This window comes from Ictidomys tridecemlineatus, chromosome 2, assembly GCF_052094955.1.
Source record: "Ictidomys tridecemlineatus isolate mIctTri1 chromosome 2, mIctTri1.hap1, whole genome shotgun sequence".
NCBI classification, from domain to species: domain Eukaryota; kingdom Metazoa; phylum Chordata; class Mammalia; order Rodentia; family Sciuridae; genus Ictidomys; species Ictidomys tridecemlineatus.
Window position 1 is genome coordinate 90008037 of NC_135478.1, and position 18649 is coordinate 90026685.

The 18649-nt window shown below is 40.9% G+C and overlaps 2 protein-coding genes across 7 annotated transcripts in view; one reads left to right on the forward strand and one right to left on the reverse strand.

Annotated features, from left to right (window-relative positions):
* Nucleotides 1–1182, forward strand: part of Tmem116 (transmembrane protein 116) — an 85996-nt gene extending 84814 nt beyond the window's left edge. The window contains exon 12 of the mRNA XM_078039124.1: nucleotides 1–1182. Within this exon, the coding sequence (XP_077895250.1) occupies nucleotides 1–51 (51 nt within the window). The 3' untranslated portion in view covers nucleotides 52–1182.
* Mapkapk5 (MAPK activated protein kinase 5) overlaps nucleotides 1–18649 on the reverse strand; it is a 34590-nt gene that overhangs the window by 2077 nt on the left and 13864 nt on the right. For 2 of the 6 annotated variants that reach the window (XM_005329630.3, XM_040289448.2), the window contains 7 exons: nucleotides 17181–17270; nucleotides 16014–16109; nucleotides 10043–10123; nucleotides 7532–7719; nucleotides 5115–5235; nucleotides 1321–1451; nucleotides 965–1086 (listed from right to left, as the gene is read on the reverse strand). In XM_005329630.3, the coding sequence (XP_005329687.1) occupies nucleotides 965–1086; nucleotides 1321–1451; nucleotides 5115–5235; nucleotides 7532–7719; nucleotides 10043–10123; nucleotides 16014–16109; nucleotides 17181–17270 (829 nt within the window). The remainder of the gene's footprint in view (nucleotides 1–964; nucleotides 1087–1320; nucleotides 1452–5114; nucleotides 5236–7531; nucleotides 7720–10042; nucleotides 10124–16013; nucleotides 16110–17180; nucleotides 17271–18649) is intronic. The other 4 variants (XM_005329631.3, XM_040289449.2, XM_078039121.1 and 1 more) reach the window with 3 other exon arrangements.

The following is an 18649-nucleotide window of genomic DNA, read 5'->3' on the forward strand; positions in this document are numbered from 1 at the left end:
GTAAGGATGAAGAGGAAGTTGCATTTTTTCCTGCCCATCATGGAATTTTAGTGTCAGAGGTGGGATGACATAATATCCAACTGGTTGAGAAATGATGACTACATGTGCAAAACCACCAGAGAAAGAAAGACTTTACTGCTATTCCAACATCAAATGTCAACCACTTCTGGTCACTGAACTCTTCTACTTTGACATCCTCACACAAATGCTCTGATAGCTTTAGAGTTCTTAGTATTGAGGATGAGAAATAGACTGTGACAAACCCTGTCACTAAGCAAATAAACCTGGTCAACCTAAGGGAAAACAAGACTGGGTGGGCTGCCTTCTTTCTCTTAGGTCCATTCCTTGCTTTGGAAGGCTATCTGAGGCACATGTCACAAGTTCTCTTAAAAGCCATGAAATCAAGGAAAATAGGTCACCTCAACATTTTCTGGCCTAATAGGTAAAGAATCTCACTCATCAACTGAGAATACCCTTCATATCACACCACCTTGAGGGAAAGAAGAACATACAGAAAGCAAGCTCTTACATGCAGGGGGTCATGTGCAAGTCACTCTGTCTGTGACCCAAGTAGCAGCAGGGTGGTGGTCTAAATGAGGGTGGTGGTCTCTGTATTCACAACCTACACCTAATCCTGATCCTATCCATATTTTCATTCTCCATTATCTTTACTCTGGGCCCTTGTTATCGAACTAAGATAACACAAAATTCTATGCCTGATGCTGACAATTAAGCCTAAATAAAAATCTCACAGAAAATGAGAAGAAGGGTAGAACTTACCACATTTCTGAATTTCCACTGTTCACTCTTTTCAGTGGGCACAGACTATATAATATGCTCACTTTCTTGTAATACAAAGATGAAACAGATAATCCCAAATTACACACCCTTTTGACATGCATATACACACAGTGTCCATGTACATGCACACACACATACATAGAGCATTAGTAAATGGTGTGACCTTTACCAGCCTGGGGGAGAATACACTGGGCAATCACGTCTCGAAGCTTTTCCAGGGCAACATTTGAATCCTCAGCTCCATTCTCATGGCCATGGATATAAAGGCCGTCCTTGGGCTTGGTGCTTTAAAAGTTTGGGGGAGAGGTGAAAACAAGGTGAAACCTCAGAACCCGGCTCTGCACAGACATTAAACACAAGCTAACAGATTTTTCAGATCAATACAGAGTGTGTCCAATTTCTGATACAGTTTAAAAAACATCCTCTTTACCTCTAAGAAACAGAGAAAGGGCAGACCCCTGGCTGATCTCTCAGCCACACCAGCCAGGAAGAATAATCAAATGAAATAAGCTCAGTTACCCAAGTAACTTCCGCTTCCTTAGAATGGGGTTGTTCACCGAGTGCAGGGGTTTGAGGCTGACTTTCAGATCCTGGATTCTCATGTTGGCCAACTGTTCTGCATGAGCCTGCTGGATCCCTGCAACCACCGCCTGCATGTAAACACTGTTATCAGTTTTTCACAGTCATTGCTGGGCACCTGAAAAGCCAATCTAAGAAAGCAGGAAGGAGAAGCCCAGTATGTCGAAGGCAACTGTACTCTTGGGCTGATGCTATCTGAATTTGGACAAGGCAGGACTCTTCCTCTAGATCAATAGGGCCCAGGGAACAGCAGGCTGAACAAAGGACCACAACAGCTAGTCATTCTTTCCTGGCAGTGGAAACTGAGATAAAAGTAAGAAATACAAAGGTTCATCATGTTCGTAGCTATAGATATGAGCAAATGTGAAGGGAGGTAATAACAACCTCAGAAGAAAGGCTGGCCAGCTGCTGCCCCAAAGGCTCACACACTGGCCTGTATTCACTGTGCCCATGATGTAGTCACCTCCCTCAGTCCTGCTGGCTCAGAACTTCGAGCATGGCCAAGCATAAGGGCAGACCCTCACCATCTAAGGCCACATCCCAATGGATAAGCCCATCAGTTGGTTTATAATGAGAAATAACAGCTATAGGGTATGGTGTGTTCTTTTTTAATTCCCTAGTTCCGGGAATGTTAGGGAAACACTTCACCACTTCTAATTTTATTTTGAGACAGGGTTTTGCTAAGTTGCCCAGCTGGCCTTGAACTTGTGATCTTCCTGCCTTAGTGTCCCAAGTAGCTACAATTACAGGTGTGTGACACCACTCCCAGCTGTATTATCTGAATTCTAAGGAAAAAAAAAAAAATTGGACACTTTAAAAAGTAGCTCCTTGGTGAGCAGGCAGTAAGATTGTGAACATTTCAAGCTTATTGAAGGGAATCGTGTACTCATGACTGCCTCCTACCTCATCATCTACCTCCTCATCAGAAATGGACCAACCAAAGTGATGGAACTAGCTCCAGGTATCTATGAGCTTAGACTCCTATATAGGGAGGAGATGGATGCTATTCAACATCCACAGCTCTAAAGCTGACCAACTCCCACCGTGATCACACATCTGCTTTAGGAATGAGAATACTCTGTCACACTGACTGCAATGTCATCTTCTAGGTCTGGCAACTTCTTTTTCTCATTAAGAAAATTCTGAATATCCAGATTTGGCTTCTTGTGTGTAGTGACCTGTAAGTAACTCCAGAAGACAATCTTCTCTCCTCATTTCCAAAATCTTGATGAACATTGTACTGTAACTATAACCTCTATATGGCTGACAACAGAATTTAAGCAATTCTTTTGGACTTTGAACAAACCAAACCATTCCTACACAAGTGGCCGTATTTAAGCCTGGAAGATAACTACCCATAAATCAGAGATGCCACAAAACTCTCTTCCTCTTTCAGCTCTCCATTTTCTCCCATGCTCCAGATAAGCTCAGCATTTTTTAGTTCCATTTACTTATTCTTTTTCAAACTTCAACTCTATCCCTTTGAAGCTGATAATTCTTAAGACTATGTCATTGCTTTAGCCAGCTGCTTGGCCACATTCTTGTCCCACACTATACATCTTATTCATTTAAATGTCCCTCTGTCACTGAAAATAATATCTAAAGTCTAAGAGACTCCACCTCACCAAAATCAGCCTCCTTCCTCATTTCCTTCTGTCAACAGCATGACCTCCCAAGCTAGCTGCTGTCTCTTTTATCTACTCAGTCAGCAAAAACTAGAAAATTTTCTTCACAGATATTGAGCCACTCCTTCAGTTTCTTCATCACTGCAGAAATCAAAGTTTAGCATGTCTGCAAATTGGACTGACTATCTGTAGATACATTCCCAGTAGCAAAGCTCTTTTCAAAAACCCGCTGGGGTTGTGGCTCAGCATTAGAGCTCTCACCTAGCATGTGTGAGGCCCTGGGTTCGATCCTCAGCACCACATAAAATAAAGATATTGTGTCTATCTACAACTACAAAATAAATATTAAAACAAAACAAACAAACAAAAAAACCACCACGGCCAGGCCTGTAATCCCAGTGTCTCAAGAGGCTAAGGCAGGAGGATTATGAGTTCAAAGCCAGCCTTGGCAACTTGGCAAGGCGCTAATTAACTTAGCAAGACTCCATCTCTAAATATAATGCTAAGTGAAGTTAGCCAATCCCAAAAAAACAAATGCTGAATGTTTTCTCTGATATAAGGAGGCTGTTGGGACAGGGAGCATGGGAAAATTAGACAAAGGGGAGGGAGAGTAAGGGAAGGGGCAGGGAGGTAAAAAAAAGATGTTGGATTGATTGGGGCTGGGGTGGTGGCTCAGTGGTAGTGTGCTCGCCTAGCATGCATGAGGCACTCGGTTCCATTCTCAGCACCACATAAAAATAAAGACAATAAAGTCCATTAACAACTAAAAAAAAAAAAAAAATTAAAAAAAAAGGATGTTGGATTGAGATGGACATCATTACCCTAAGTACATGTATAAAGATACAAATGGTGTGAATATACTTTGTATACAACCAGAGATATGAAAAATTGTGCTGTGTGTAATATGAATTATAATGCATTCTGCTGTCATATATAATAAATTAGAATTTAAAAAGTTAAAAAGAGACCCTGTCTTTAAATAAAAATATTTTTACAAAGGGCTAAGGATGTGGCTCAGAGGCAAAGCACCCCTAGGTTATCTCTCCAGTACCCTTCCCACCGACCTCCCCCAAAATCCACAAAGCCTCTCAGTTACAACCTGACAAGAACTAAAGCCTTGGTTCTGTCTTCGTGCAGAACCCAGCCCTGTGACAGCATCTCACCAATGTCTCACTACTGAGGCCAGGCCACTTTTCCCAATGGCACACTTTAGTCTCTAACTTTTTGTTCATCTTGTTCACTACATGTGACACACTGTCTACTCAAGCTCCAAGGACATCTCATGCCTGCAGCTGGGAAAAGCTCAGAAAGTGCCATACAGTAGGTAGTAATAAATGTGAGGATTTACACATTCTCATGGGGCAAACTGCACCCCCTTTAGAGATATTCTCTTTTTTCTGAATTCCCACAGCACCCACAGAAGATGGAAAAGGCAGAGTTCTCATATATTGAATGTGCCATATTCCATGAGCCCAGGCCTTACCTTCCAACCAGTCTTGTCTAAATCCCTTGGGAAAAGGTATCTTATGGGGCTGGGGTTGTGGCTCAGTGGTAGAGCACTTGCCTAGCACGTGTGAGGCACTGGGTTTGATTCTCAGCACCACAATAAAAAATAAAAAATAAAGCTATCATGTCCATGTATAACTAAAAATATTTTTTAAAAAAGAAAAGGTATCTTATAGTGCTGTGTACCCCCAAACCCACAGCCAGATATGGAGGACGTTCCTTTGAACATTCCCGTAGTGTACATTTACCAGGCCTGCCTTGGACTGGTGTTTTACAGAAAGAAATACTTTATTTCACATCCTGATTTTCAGGAAACCAGACATGTTCTTCTGGAAACACGCTTGCCATTGTTTTGTTTTTATCTCCTCACTGGGTTAAGCCCAAGCTTTCCTTCTCAACACAGCCTCCTCAGCCAACAAAATAAGTATCATTCAAAAACTTATGCATCAGGGCTGGGGCTGTGGCTCAGTGCTAGAGTGCTCACCTAGCAGATGAGAGGCCCTGGGTTCGATCCTTAGCACTACATAAAAACAAATAAACAAAATAAAGGTATTGTGTGCAACTACAACTAAAAAATAAATATTTAAAAACAAAACAAAACACCTTATCCATCATCAGTTGAGCAGAAGGTAGCACGTTATCCAGGGCCTCAGTGGAGTTGAGCCAGGGGTGGTCCAATACTCCCTCAATGGTGAGTCTTTCCTCTGGTTTGACCTTCAAGAGCCTGTGGAGAAAACACCAATATGGCTGCCATTACACATGGCCCCAAAGGAAGTATAGGAAGTTTCTAGGTCTGAGGTCGGTCTCGAAAAAGATCTGGCTTCTTCTGATTTTGTACCCATTCCTGCAGGCCTATGCCTTCTATCTGAAGGAAAGGAGGGGGATTCTAGGCCCCAAACACCAGGAACTGTTCCGTGAGTTGTCTTTTCTGTACTAAAAAAAAATTGACCAAAAAAATGGTATAAAAAGCTTAATCCACTGATACTCTGGACTATGTCCTAGAAGTCAGCAGTTTCCTGAGACCTTGAATCCCCATACTGAAGTTTCCAGGACAATGGGTTCTAACTTAGAAAAGAAACCTAAAGTATTCTTTTAGCTGCTAATAGCTACAAAATTAGTTGAGGAGTCATATAGTTCTGAAAAAGCAGGTTGCTACTCATGATAAAACTCTTAGATGCCATCATGTGACAGACATGAGACACTCAAAAGCTAAAAACTGCCAGGCACGGGGCTGAGGTTGTGGCTTAGTGGTAGAGTGCTTGCCTAGCATGTGTGAGGCACTGGATTATATTCTCAGCACCACATATAAATAAATAAATAAAGGTCAATCAACAACTAAAAAAAAAAAAAAAAAAATGGCACAATGGCATACCTATAATCCCAGTGGCTCAGATGGCTGAGGCAAGAGGACCGTGAGTTCAAAGCCAGCCTTAGCAACTTAGGCCCTGTCTCTACTATAAAAAAACCTGGGGATATGGCTCAATGGTTAAACACCTCTGAGTTTAATTCCTGGTAACCCCCCTGTGCCCCCTCAAAAAAGCTAAAAATCGAGCCTCTGAAAAGGTGATAGCACCATGTGCTCACTTCTTCTACCTCCTTCCCACTACGCTGTCACAACTCCTAGCTCACCTCAGCATGCTCCCTGGGCTCTCTATAGCACCGCCTCCTTCCAACTACATATCTTCCTAAATGTCAGTCTGGACAAACAAGCCTAATTGCCCTTTCATATTCTCTGCAACCTTCTTCTGGAGCATTCTCAACAGCTTCAAATTTCTAAAAAAAGCATTATTTAGAAAAGAATTCCAAGGCCAGAAGAAAGATAATCAGTGCTGTTCTAGGGATCAGAACTATAGTCTATAGAAAAGTGGCAAAGAACCAGAGAGGACACTGAGATTTTGGTTTAAAAGTTGGGTCTCCATAGTGGGGCATGTTAAGAAGACAGATGGAGACTCAAACATTGCCCCTACCCTCCTAAAAAATTTTACTTGCATATTTTAGAAGATAGTACCTCTTTATAACACAGAGACTCCCTAACCAACAGGGCAAGCTCACTTTTTTCCTCCCCTATATTGGGGATTGAACCCAGAGGTGTGTCACCACTGCTACACTTCCATCCCTTTTTATTTTTCATTATTCTTGAGACAAGTCTTGCTAAACTGCCAAGCCTGGCCTTGAACTTGCAATCCTCCTGCCCCAGCCTCCCAAGTAGCTAGGATAACAGGTATGTGCCACCATACTTGGCACAAGTTTATTTTTGAAAAGGTGTAATTTCCACAGAGGAATGGCTGCACCGTCAGGAGACAGTACCCCTTTAATACTTCCCTTCATCCTCTCACAGAGGAAGAGACTGAGACCAATAGAGGAGAAACTGCTCAATAGAGACTGAGTGCAGGGGGAACACCTAAACAGTGTTCAATGCCACAGGCAGCCACTCTTTCAACAAACATACTTCAAATTTAGGTCTGTTTCCTTTAATTCTCCTGCTACCACAGGTCTCTGAGTGTCAGCTCTCTGCCATCCACTCATTACCCCTAATTCTTACCAAATCTTCCCAGCTTAATATATGTCAGAATAACCAACTGCAGTGGGAAGGCTGGAGGACAGACTCCAACCCACCCCATGCTGGCATCCAAGGAATGGAAAGCCAGACATGTCATTGCCTTCTGAGCACTCCAGTTCAACTATTGGCATCGAGTTGGTCCCTGAGACTGGCCTACATGCAGGAAGAAGGGCATACCAGAAGTTCTGCCATTTAGGGCCTCAAGTCAGTGCCCAGAGAGACTGACAATAGAGGGACCTGGGTTCACAGTCCTGGATGCAACAGGAGGGAGCAAAGCGCCAGTCTCATGGAGGTGAGGGTGCCGGGAGCTCTCCCCCAAGGGCCAGGGGTAAGACGTCTATGGTGTCACAACAGAAGGAGCCTACCAGGGAGACAAATGACTTTTCTCTATCTAGCATGTCCTTGGACACCACCATCTCTAGGCCTCCTTAGCCTCCTTCCCAGAAGCCCAGGGGCTTACTTTCTCACAACGTCTTTGGCCATCTCTGAGATCTGGCTCCACTCTTCTTCTGGGAACTCAAAACTGCCTGTCATGATCTTTCTCCGCATGTCCTTTGGGATAGTCCGGCTGTGGTGTTTGGAGTAAAAAGGAGGGTATCCACATAGCATCACGTAGATAATCACCCCCAAGGACCATAAGTCACAGCTCTGAAAGCAAGAAAGAAAATGGTCACTTATAGCAGAGACAGACCCCAAAATAAGGCCTCCATGACAAGAACAGGAATAACCCTGACATACACAGACTGATACTTCCAAGAATCATTTAACAGAGACTGAAACAGTTTTAGGACATATTAGGAGAATTAACCTTTCTCTTCATACAAGGCCAGTCTGGAGTCAAATAGTCACTGTTATTCTCTCTGCTAAGGCCCAAGGTCCTTTTTTTTTTTTTTTTTTTTTTTTTAAAGAGAGAGTGAGAGAGGAGAGAGAGAGAGAGAGAGAGAGAAAGAGAATTTTTAATATTTATTTTTTAGTTCTCGGCGGACACAACATCTTTGTTGGTATGTAGTGCTGAGGATTGAACCCAGGCCGCACACATGCCAGACGAGCGTGCTACCGCCTGAGTCACATTCCCAGCCCCCAAGGTCCTATTTGATCCTTGAGTATACATAGGATACTATGCCCCCAGCCAGAGAAGTAATAGTTATAAACCAGCTAGCTATGAATCAAGTACTGTGTCACCCTGGGCAGGGTTGAGGGTACCCAAACAAACAAACAACAACAAAAAAAAACAGCTAAGATATATGCAGGCTGACCCCAGAACACAGCACAAACCATTTCAAAAAAGCTAAAACAGTTCCACACAGATCAGGGAAGGGCACTAGAAGAAAGAACAGGAGGTCTAAAAGTATTCCTTTGGCCACAAAAGACTCAGCCCATTTCTAAGACCTTATACAATTCTGGGGAAAGGTATTAAGAAACAAAGAAAACTGCCACCAACTATCATGTCTCTAGGTATTAAGGTAACCATATGGCCTACAATCACTGCATTATTATTAATACCGAAAGGATTCAATTCTAGTTAAATGAAATTTTACCTGCCTGGAAAAATGTATCTGCAGAGGCTTCTTGAATTGTGACAGAAGAGGTATCTGCCTGAGCAGGGTGACCCTGGGACCCTACCTCTGGAGACAGCGCTCCCTCTCATACCACAGCCATGTGCTGCTCAGAGAGAAGCCTGGAAGATAAGGTTAGCTCAGACACCCTCACCCGAATGGCACCACACTAGTGGGTATTTGTGGATGTCACGATGCCGGCTGTAGATTATTATTTAACTACAGAGGTGAAATGAAATCTTTAAAATGACCAAGTTCAAATCCCTCATTTACAGATGAGGTAAGTGATACTATAGATTTAAGAATGAAACTAGGATTGTGGTTGTGACTCAGTGGTAGAGCACTTGCCTAGCATATATAAGGCACTGGGTTTGATCCTCAGCACCATATAAAAATAAATAAAATAAAGGTATTTTGTCTACCTATAACTAAAAATAAAATTTAAAAATATTTTTTAAAAAGAATGAAACTAAGTGATCTAACTAGAGTCATGACACTCAAGAGTGGTGGAACCAGAGCAGGTCTCCAGCCTTCTTGCCAACCTCAGTTCCTTTTCTGTCATTTATGTCTAATCTCAAGTTCCCAAGTAGCATCATTTTTTTTTTCCTGACCTACTTAGCAACTTCAAGACAAATTTCCAGAGGCCCCAAAGCTCTTGTTCCTTAGAACAGAGATGTTCGGTATGTGGGCTATAAATGAGGAACTGTGATAATACCAAGTAACATGCAGAAACACTTGTTGTGTATACAGGATATTGTTCTAATTGGGTATTTCTTATGAGGTAAGAAAGAATGTTTACCATAAATGATCAGAATGCTCTCTAGCATTGGTACCTCAGAAATGATTTCCAATCTCAAAAAAAGCAAGGAACCTCGTCCTTTCAATGTGGTCAGTGGGCTACACAGCTAGCCAAATAAATAACCTGACAGGTGACTACAGCCCTTGGTTCCTGCTGCAAAAGCTAAATGAGGGAGTAGGAATGATAGTAAAATGAATCAGACATTATACCGTAAGTGCATATATGATTACATGACCTGTGTAATTCTACTTCATGTACAGCCAGATGAATGAGAAGTTATACTCCCTTTATGTTTGATGTGTCAAAATGCATCCTACTGTGATATATAACTAATTAGAACAAATTTTAAAAATCTTTTAAAAAAGGCATTGACCAAATAAAAGGACCACTGAATAAATATACATTTTAGATCCCTGTTACAACAACAAAAACCTAAATGAGTAAGAATTTGATTTCATATTCTTCAGCCAAAAACTTAAATTCCAAATAGTTTCTGCATTTCTGGCTGCTTCCTGTCTTTTGGGCTGAAATGTGAGAGTATGAATGAGACTGGCTACATTCCCAGAGGAGAGGGAGGGGCTGCATCCACAGGGTGAAAATAAATATCTCCTCCTACCTTGTTGTAAGTGTAGGGTGTTGGCGAGGTAGGTATGATGCCGGACTTCTCCTTCTGATGCCTTCTCTGCGCCTCCAAAACCTGTCAAGTCAGACCAAAAGGAAAAATTTACTGAAAATCACACCACTAATGTCCTGCAACTTGAGACAGACTACTGAAAGGCTGAAGAGGGCCTGCCAAACAACAATTGCAAAATAACTTAACATTAACAACATTTTTACAAATCATTTTTCTTCTTACAACCAGTAATTTATCATTCAGATCAAGGACATAAGATCAAATCCCTAATCTTAAGAGACTGAATCTTCTTTCTGTCAAGGAAACTGAGATCACTTGACTTTTTTCTGGGATGTACTCCATGCCTATGGGAAAGCATACCCACTGGGCAGAAAGTCAAGGTATTTGTCACCATCAGGGACTATAACAGTCACACTTGTTTGTGTGTTAATGTTCCAAAGAGATACCCCTGCCATCTGTAGGGCTATCATCCTGCCAAGCTCTCCACTGTTCCATGTAACAGGACCATAGGGTGAGAGGGACAAGCCTGGCAAGTCCTACATTGTTCTTTGAGATAGGAGGCTGAAGCTCTGTGCTAGTGTACTTTATCCCCACATCCAGACCCACTGGAACTATCTCAGTCCCTGTGCCCACTTAACTGCTGCTAATGGTAGATACTGGCAAGTACTACATCTTGGCCAAGGGCTACACTACCACCTTGGGCAACTCGGACAAGGTCACTTTCAATGCCCGCTCCAAGACCTACAGCTCTCTCACTAACAAGAATTCATTGACCATTTTGTAAAGACTTACACTAGAATCTCTATGCAGAGAACTGACCCAGTCTCTAGCTATAGCCAATACATACAAAATAAGGTGAATGAAACCTGAAAAAAGTTATTTATAACCACATAAAAGCCATTAAACATTAATAATAAATCAATCAAAAGATGGAAAAAGGGCTGGGGATGTGGCTCAAGCAGTAACGCGCTCACCTGGCATGCGCGGGGTGCTGGGTTTGATCCTCAGCACCACATAAAATAAAGATGTTGTGTCCACCGAAAACTGAAAAATAAATATTTTTTTAAAAAATTCTCTCTTTCTCTGTCTTAAAAAAAAAAAAAAAAAAGATGGGAAAAGCCAGGCATGATGGCATACACCTGTAATTCCAGCAACTCGGGAGGCTGAGGCTCTTGGATCAAGTCCAAGGCCAGCCTGGGCAATTTAGCAAGAACCTGCCTGAAAATAAAATCAAAAGGGCTGGGAATGCAATCCCAGCCTAGGAGCTCTTGCCCAACATGTGTAAGGCCCTGGGTTCAATACCCATTACAAAAAACAAAAACAAAAAATACTATATTGAAAACTACACAAATATTTATTTTTTTCTTTCTTTCTGTTTTTTTGGTACCAGGGATTGAGTTTAGGGGTACTCAACCACTCGAGCCACATCCTTCAGCCTTTTATTGTATTTCATTTAGAGACAGGATCTCACTGAGTTGCTTAGCTTCTTGCCGTTGCTAAGGCTGGCTAGGAACTCACAATCCTCCTGCCTCAGCCTCCCAAGACACTAGGATTTCAGGCATGCGCCAATGCACCTAGCTTACACCAATATTTCTGAGAGAAATTATGAGACAAAAACAAATGAAGTGATACAATCTACTCAAGGGTGAAAGGTTTAATATTAAGGGGGTCAGTGTTCCCAGATAGAACTTAAAACAACCCTAGTCAAAATCCCAGCAGACTTTTTAAACAGAAATTAACAGTGAATTCTTAAGTTCATATGGAAATGCAAAAAATCAGAACAGCCAAAACAACTCTGAAAAAGAAGTACACTAAGACTACCTGATTTCAAGAATTATTATAAATCTACAGTAATCAAAACACTGCAATAGTGGAGTAAAGACAGATAAAGAAATCAATGGGGGGCTGGGGCTGTAGCTCGGAGGCAGAGCACTTGCCTAGCACGTGTGAGCACTGGGTTTGATCATCAGCAACTCATTAAAAAAAATAATAAAATAATAAATTAAATAAAGTCATTCTGTCCATTTACAACTACAAAAAATAAAAAAATAAAAGAGATCAATGGGGATTTGAGAAATAAATCCATACATAAATTGTGGGAAGCCATTCTCACACGTGACTGGGCAACTCCCGGTTTGGGTCTGAGGCGCTCTGGCTAACTGTGTCGGAGCTTCCCCGGCCCTCTCCTGATGAGATAGCCTGTCCGTGTGGGGGTGTGACTGACCACTGACCCCGGGGGCCAATCACTGACCCTGACCTTGGAGTGCAGCCCCCCTCAACCTTCATTGGATGGAATTCTCCTCTGAATTTCTTGTTCCCTAATAAAAGGCTACTCCTTGGCGTGCTCTCTCTCTCTCCTGCTAGCCCTGAGTAATCCTTGCTGCCCTACCGCGTGGTTCGAGGTGGAAACCAGAGAGGGGAGCCGTCTTGGACCTGGTCATAGAAAAAGGTAACTGAGTCTGTGTGTTTTATTTAGATCTCGCTAGCTAACTTTTATGCCAAGAACCTCTTTAATGAAACCATTGCGCTGGTCGCATGGTGAAATAAATGTTGAAATTATTTGGGGAAGGGGCAGTACCCGGGGGAGGGGGGGCGGGGGGGGGTGTCTTTACACTAAGCTATATCTCCAGCCCTTTTAAATTTTATTTTAAAAATTTATTTATTTTTAGACATTGTCTCACTAAACTGCTGAGGCTGGTCTCAAACTTCCAATCCCCCTGCCTCAGCCTCCTGAGTCACTGGGATTATAGATAAGTGTGTGGTGGCATAATGGGATTGTTCAACCAAATTTTGACAAAGATTCAAAAACAATACAGTAGAGGAAAGATAACCTTTGAAAAAAGTGAAGGTTAAAAAGTGAACTTGAGCGGATGGGATTGTGGCTCAGTGGTAGAGCGCTTGCCTAGCAAGTGTGGGGCGCTGGGTTCAATCTTTAGCACCACATAAAAATAAAATAAAGGTATTGTGTCCAACTACAACTAAAGCAAAATATTTTTTAAAAAAGATTAAAAAAAGTGAACTTGGGTTCATACCTTATAATGTATAATGTATACAAAAATTAACTCAAATGGATCACAGACCTAAATATAAAACCTAAAACTATATAAAATTTCTAGAAGAACACATGGTATAAAATTTTTGTGATCTTGAATTAAACAATGTTTTTACATAGGAAACCAAAAACATAGGACATTAAAAAAAATTCAGATAAATTGGTCTTCATCAAATTAAATCTGCTCTTCAAAAGACTGCTAAAAAATGAAAAGATAGCCGGGCACAGTGGCACATGCCTGTGATCCCAGCAGCTCAGAAGCCTGAGGCAGGAGAATCACGAATTCAAAGCCAGCCTCAACAACAGCGAGGCACTAAGCAAATCCATGAGACCCTGTCTCTAAATAAAATACAAAACAGGGCTGGGGATGTGGCTCAGTAGTTAAGTGCCCCCAAGTTCAATCCCCGATACCCACCCCACCTCCCCCCCAAAAAGATGAGCCACAGACTGGAAGAAAGTCTTTGCAAAGTACATACCTAAGAAAGGATTTATATTCAAGATATATAAAAAACTAAAATTAAAAATAAGAAAACAAAAATTTCAATTTAAAAAATGAGAAAAAATTGAACACATACTTCAGTGAAGAAAATATAAAGAAAAGAAGCATACGAAAAGATGTTCAACATCCTTAGTTATTAGAGAAATGTAAATTAAAACCACACGAAATACTACTACGCATCCACTGAAGTGGCTAAAATTAAAAAGAATCACCATTACAAATGCTGGTGAGAATACAGAAGATCTAAAACTTTCATACACTGCTGGTAGAAATGTAAAATGATACAGTCACTTTGCAAAACAATTTAGTTTCTTTTTTCTGCGGTACTGGAAACTGAACCCAAGGACTTGAGCATGCAAAGTAAGTGCTCTACGACTACATCCCCAAACCTTTTTAAATTTTTACTTTGAGGCAGTTGCCCAGGTAGGCCTCCAACTTGCAATACTGCTTCAGCCTCCTGAACAGCTGGGATTACAGATGTGTGTCATAGTGCCTGGCCAACTTGGTAGTTTCTAAACAAGTTAAACATACACCTACTACACGATCTTGCCACTCCACTTCTAGGAGTTTGCCCAAAAGAAAAAGAAATAAAACTATACAAATGTTTATAAGAGCTTTTTTGTAACAGCAAGAAAATGGAAAAAAAAAAAACTATCAATAGATGAATGGATAAACCAATCATGGTTATATCATATAACAGAATCCTTTTCAAGAATAAAAAGGAATAGGGCTGGGGATGTGGCTCAAGCGGTAGCGCGCTCGCCTTGCATGCGTGCGGCCCGGGTTCGATCCTCAGCACCACATACCAACAAAGATGTTGTGTCCGCCGAGAACTAAAAAATAAATATTAAAAATTCTCTCTCTCTCTCTCTCCTCTCCCACTCTCTCTTTAAAAAAAAAAAAAAGAATAAAAAGGAATAAATTAGTGATACATGCAACAACATGAATAAATCATAGTCAAAGCAGCCCCCCAAAATCCAAGTGGGTGGTTAATGCCTATAATCCCAGTTAGTCAGGAGGCTGAGGCAAAAGCAAGTTTGAGGCCAGCCTGGGCAACCTAGCAAGATTCTGTTTCAAAATTAAAAAGTATAAAGGGCTGAGGCTGTAGCTCAGTGGTGGAGCACCTGCCTAGCAAGTGTGAGGCCCTAGGCCCAATACCCATTACTGAAAAATTATTAAAAAGTACTTACTTAGGGGTAGAAAAATCATGGCTCCCAAAACCTGCAAATGAATGTTCCTAGCGGCTTTATTCATAACAGTCAAAAACAGGAAACAATCCAAAATGGCCATCAATCTGTGCACAGAAAAACAAACGTAGTCTGGCCCTATCGTGGACTTACAATAAAAGGGAACTAACTATTGATAAACATAGCAACGTGAACCAACCTTCAAAACATGCTGAGCACAAGAGGTCAAATGTGAAAAGTCCTTGATTCCATTTTTCTGAAATTTGACAACAGGCTTAACTAACCAATGATAGAAAGCAGAACAGTGTTTCCCCGAGGCCAGGGTTAGTTTTGCAGGGGACTCAGTGCAAAGGGACATAAAGCTATATGTGAAGCAACAGAAAAGTTCTACATGGAAATCTTCATTGTGGTAGTGGTCGTGTGGAATACGTATTTGTCAAAATTCATCAAATTTTACCTAAATAGGAGTACAGTAGTCTCCTTTATCTGTGTTTTCACTTTCTACAATTTCAATTGAGGTTAGCTGAGGTTAACCACAGTCCAAAAAATTAAATGGAAAATTCCAGAAATAATTCATGAATTTTAAATTGTGCACAGTTCTGAATAGTGTGATGAAATCTTACACTGTCTTGGGCCATCTTGCTCAATTCACCCTAGGATTGAGTCACTCCTTTGTCCAGCATATCCACACTATATCCACTATCCATCTGCTTGTTAGAGAAACTTAGTAGCTAGCTTGGTTACCAGACCAACTGTTATCTCAGTACTACAGTGCTTGTGTTCAAGCATAATAACATAATAACAGCCCAGCCACAAACTGAAAGAGTACTGATGCTGGCAATTCAGAGATGTCAAAGAGAAGCCATGAAGTGCTTCCTTTAAGTGAAAAGGCTAATGTTTATCAAAGGTGTGTGTGTATAGGAAAAAATAGAGTACATATAGGGATTGGGTCTTATCTTTGATTTTAGGAGGTTCTGGAATATATTCCCCAGAGATATATGACCACAGCATTTTACTGTTTATAAATCATACCTCTAAATCAACCTCAGTAAAAGTTGATTTTAAAAGAATGAAGTATCTAAACCAAATGAAGCAATCTGTAGGTTTCTGAAGCTGACGTCTGTAGCACAAGCTTACTTTTGCTATAGAACAGAAGGGACATAAATCTATGGCAGTTTAGTAACACATCATTGGGAAGAAAGAGCACATGCTTACCTGAGGTGCTACATAGTAAGGGGTGAACTGAGGTGTCATCAAGTCACCTTGGTCAATTTTAGCAAATCCAAAGTCACACAGCTTCACTGGAGCATCCTGAAATTAACAAAAAAAGGGGAGTGGGGGGTTGGTGTCACTACTCCAGAGTTCTCAGTATATATTAAAGGAAAATTCAGGGCTCAGGCTATAGCTCAATTGGAGAGTGCTTGTCTGGCACGTGTGAGGTACTGGGTTTGACCTGAGTACCACATTAAAATAAATAAATAGGGCTGGGACTGTGACTCAGTGGTAGTGTACTTGCCTGGCATGTGTGAGGCACTGGGTTCGATTCTCAGCACCATATATAAATAAATAAAATAAAGGTTTATCAACAACTAATAAGGAAAGAAAGAAAGAAAGAAAGCAAAGGCATTGTGAACATCTACAACTTAAAAAAAGAAAAAAATATAAATAACCCGGAAAGTTCAGGTTCAAGACATGTTACCCTGAGCCCTTACAGGTTTCTGGATGAAATCTGAGACCTAAGCCTGTGGATAATATGCACCCAGCTCTGGAGACAAGGATTCATATTCAGGGATTGTTCTTAGTAATAAGAGGAATTTATTCCTACTCACCTAGCTAGCCTTGTGTTATAACTTGGAAATGCAGCTCTAAAATCAAGGGCTTAGCCTGCTGCCCCCTTGCTCTGTAGGCCCACCAACTCTCACCAGTCCAGGACACTGCTTCACTCTGAACATCAGTCCTAAGCTCTATGACAGCCAGAGCAACTTAGGTGGTAGGACATAGTGCAGGGGGCAAGGGGCAGGACTGAAGGGAAACACACACCTTATCAGAGCTAACAACAAATGAAACTGTCGCAAGTTTCAAGGTGATGTATAACAGCATACAAACGCCTGCCCCTTCCCAAAAGCCCTCTAAATCATATTAAAAATCCTAAGTCCCACAAACACATATTGGTATCATCCAAAATTACTAATGCCAGGGGTTGGTACAATTCCTCTGAGCCTCCCTCCTCTAATGGGATGAATGGAAGAAATAAACTATCAGAAGCACTTTGTCCTAAAGCCTCTTCACCATGGATTAGGAGCACCCCAAACACAGACATAGCCACTCCTGAGTTATGTTAAGAGTAGAAGCACTAAAATGCAGAAATGCAAGATTTCTTACCAAAGAGTTATCCTTGAAAAGGAGATTTTCAGGCTTGAGGTCTCTGTGCGCAATATTTAACAAGTGACAGTGCTGTAGAGCCAGAGCTATCTGAAAAAGGACACAGTGGAGCAGCCACCTCTTAGAAAAGAACAATATTTAATGTCCCTAGTATAGAGAAAGAGGTGTTTAAAAATAATCCTTCATTAAAGTCAATTAAAAATGTGGTCAGTTTCCATTTCAAAGCAGAAATTAATAAAGGCTTGAGGTACCAAGAAACAGAAATGAATTAAGCTTAGTTTAATTGCAAACTATATTTTGCTAGACCAAAAGAAAAATATGCCAGTAAACAATATTTTGCCAGAATAAACTGATGGTTACATCCTGTAAGAAATGAAAAAATTAAATGTTCCCATTTTTATTCATCTGAGATGTAATAGGCACTGCAGAGGAAATGCTGAGCTGGGCAATCTTCAGCAGGCACAGGTTCCCCCACCAGGGCAGTGGCAGGACCCGGCTTAGGAAAGTGGCACTCTCTAAGAAGCTGAATGGAAGGCTTTGCCTTCAAACCAGCTGGCTGTTTTTTTCCAACTGATATTCCAATTTGCTCATCTTACTTGTTGAAAATGTTGTCTGTTTGTATAAATTTGAGGGGCTTTTGTTTTACAGAAGACTTTCAGAGATCATTCTTTAGTCCTAATATTTAAAAAACAAAAGTTGTAATTTTAAGAAACAAATACAAAGAAAAATTCTATTGTTCTTCAATTCTAGGTGGAATTTTCAGCAATCCAAATATCAGTTCCTCCCTAATCAATCAGAAAGAAAGTGTCCAAAAATGCCTGCAAAATGCCCCCAGAAAATTTGGAAGTGCTTTTCATTAAAGCCTAATTAGGCTGTGCTTCCTGCTTTTCTTTGCCCTGCTTGCCTAGTCTGAAGGTAGACCTTGAGCTTTTAGCTTTTCACCTCCAGAAGAGATTAGTACCAATTAGAGTCCTACTATTGTTTGTAACATAATTCATTTCTATAGCAATAAAATGTGATGTCAGGATAAAGAAAATAACTAGGAATGACCCAGAATTACAAAGCTCTTTTTAAAAAAAATTTATTTATTTATGTATCTTTAGTTTTAGATGAACACATTATTTTGTTTTTATGTGGTGCTGAGAATCGAACCCATGCCTCATGCATGCTAGGCGAGCACTGAGCCACAACCCCTAGCCCCAAAGATCTTAGAAAAATCTGCAGAAATGTGAGGAAGCTGACTCATGTGCAGGAAGCGTCTTCTGTACCGTTATCTTACAACAGATTTTATACCATACAATCTTCAGGTGGTATCAACAACATTTGAACTCAAAAGTCTAATAATAGTGTTTGGAAGCTAGATATCCAAAGATATTAAAAGAGATAAGGAGGTGAATTATCTTCCTTTCAGAGTTTACTTAAATCATACAAAAGGCCTCAGGAAAACATTGACAACAATTAAGAATACA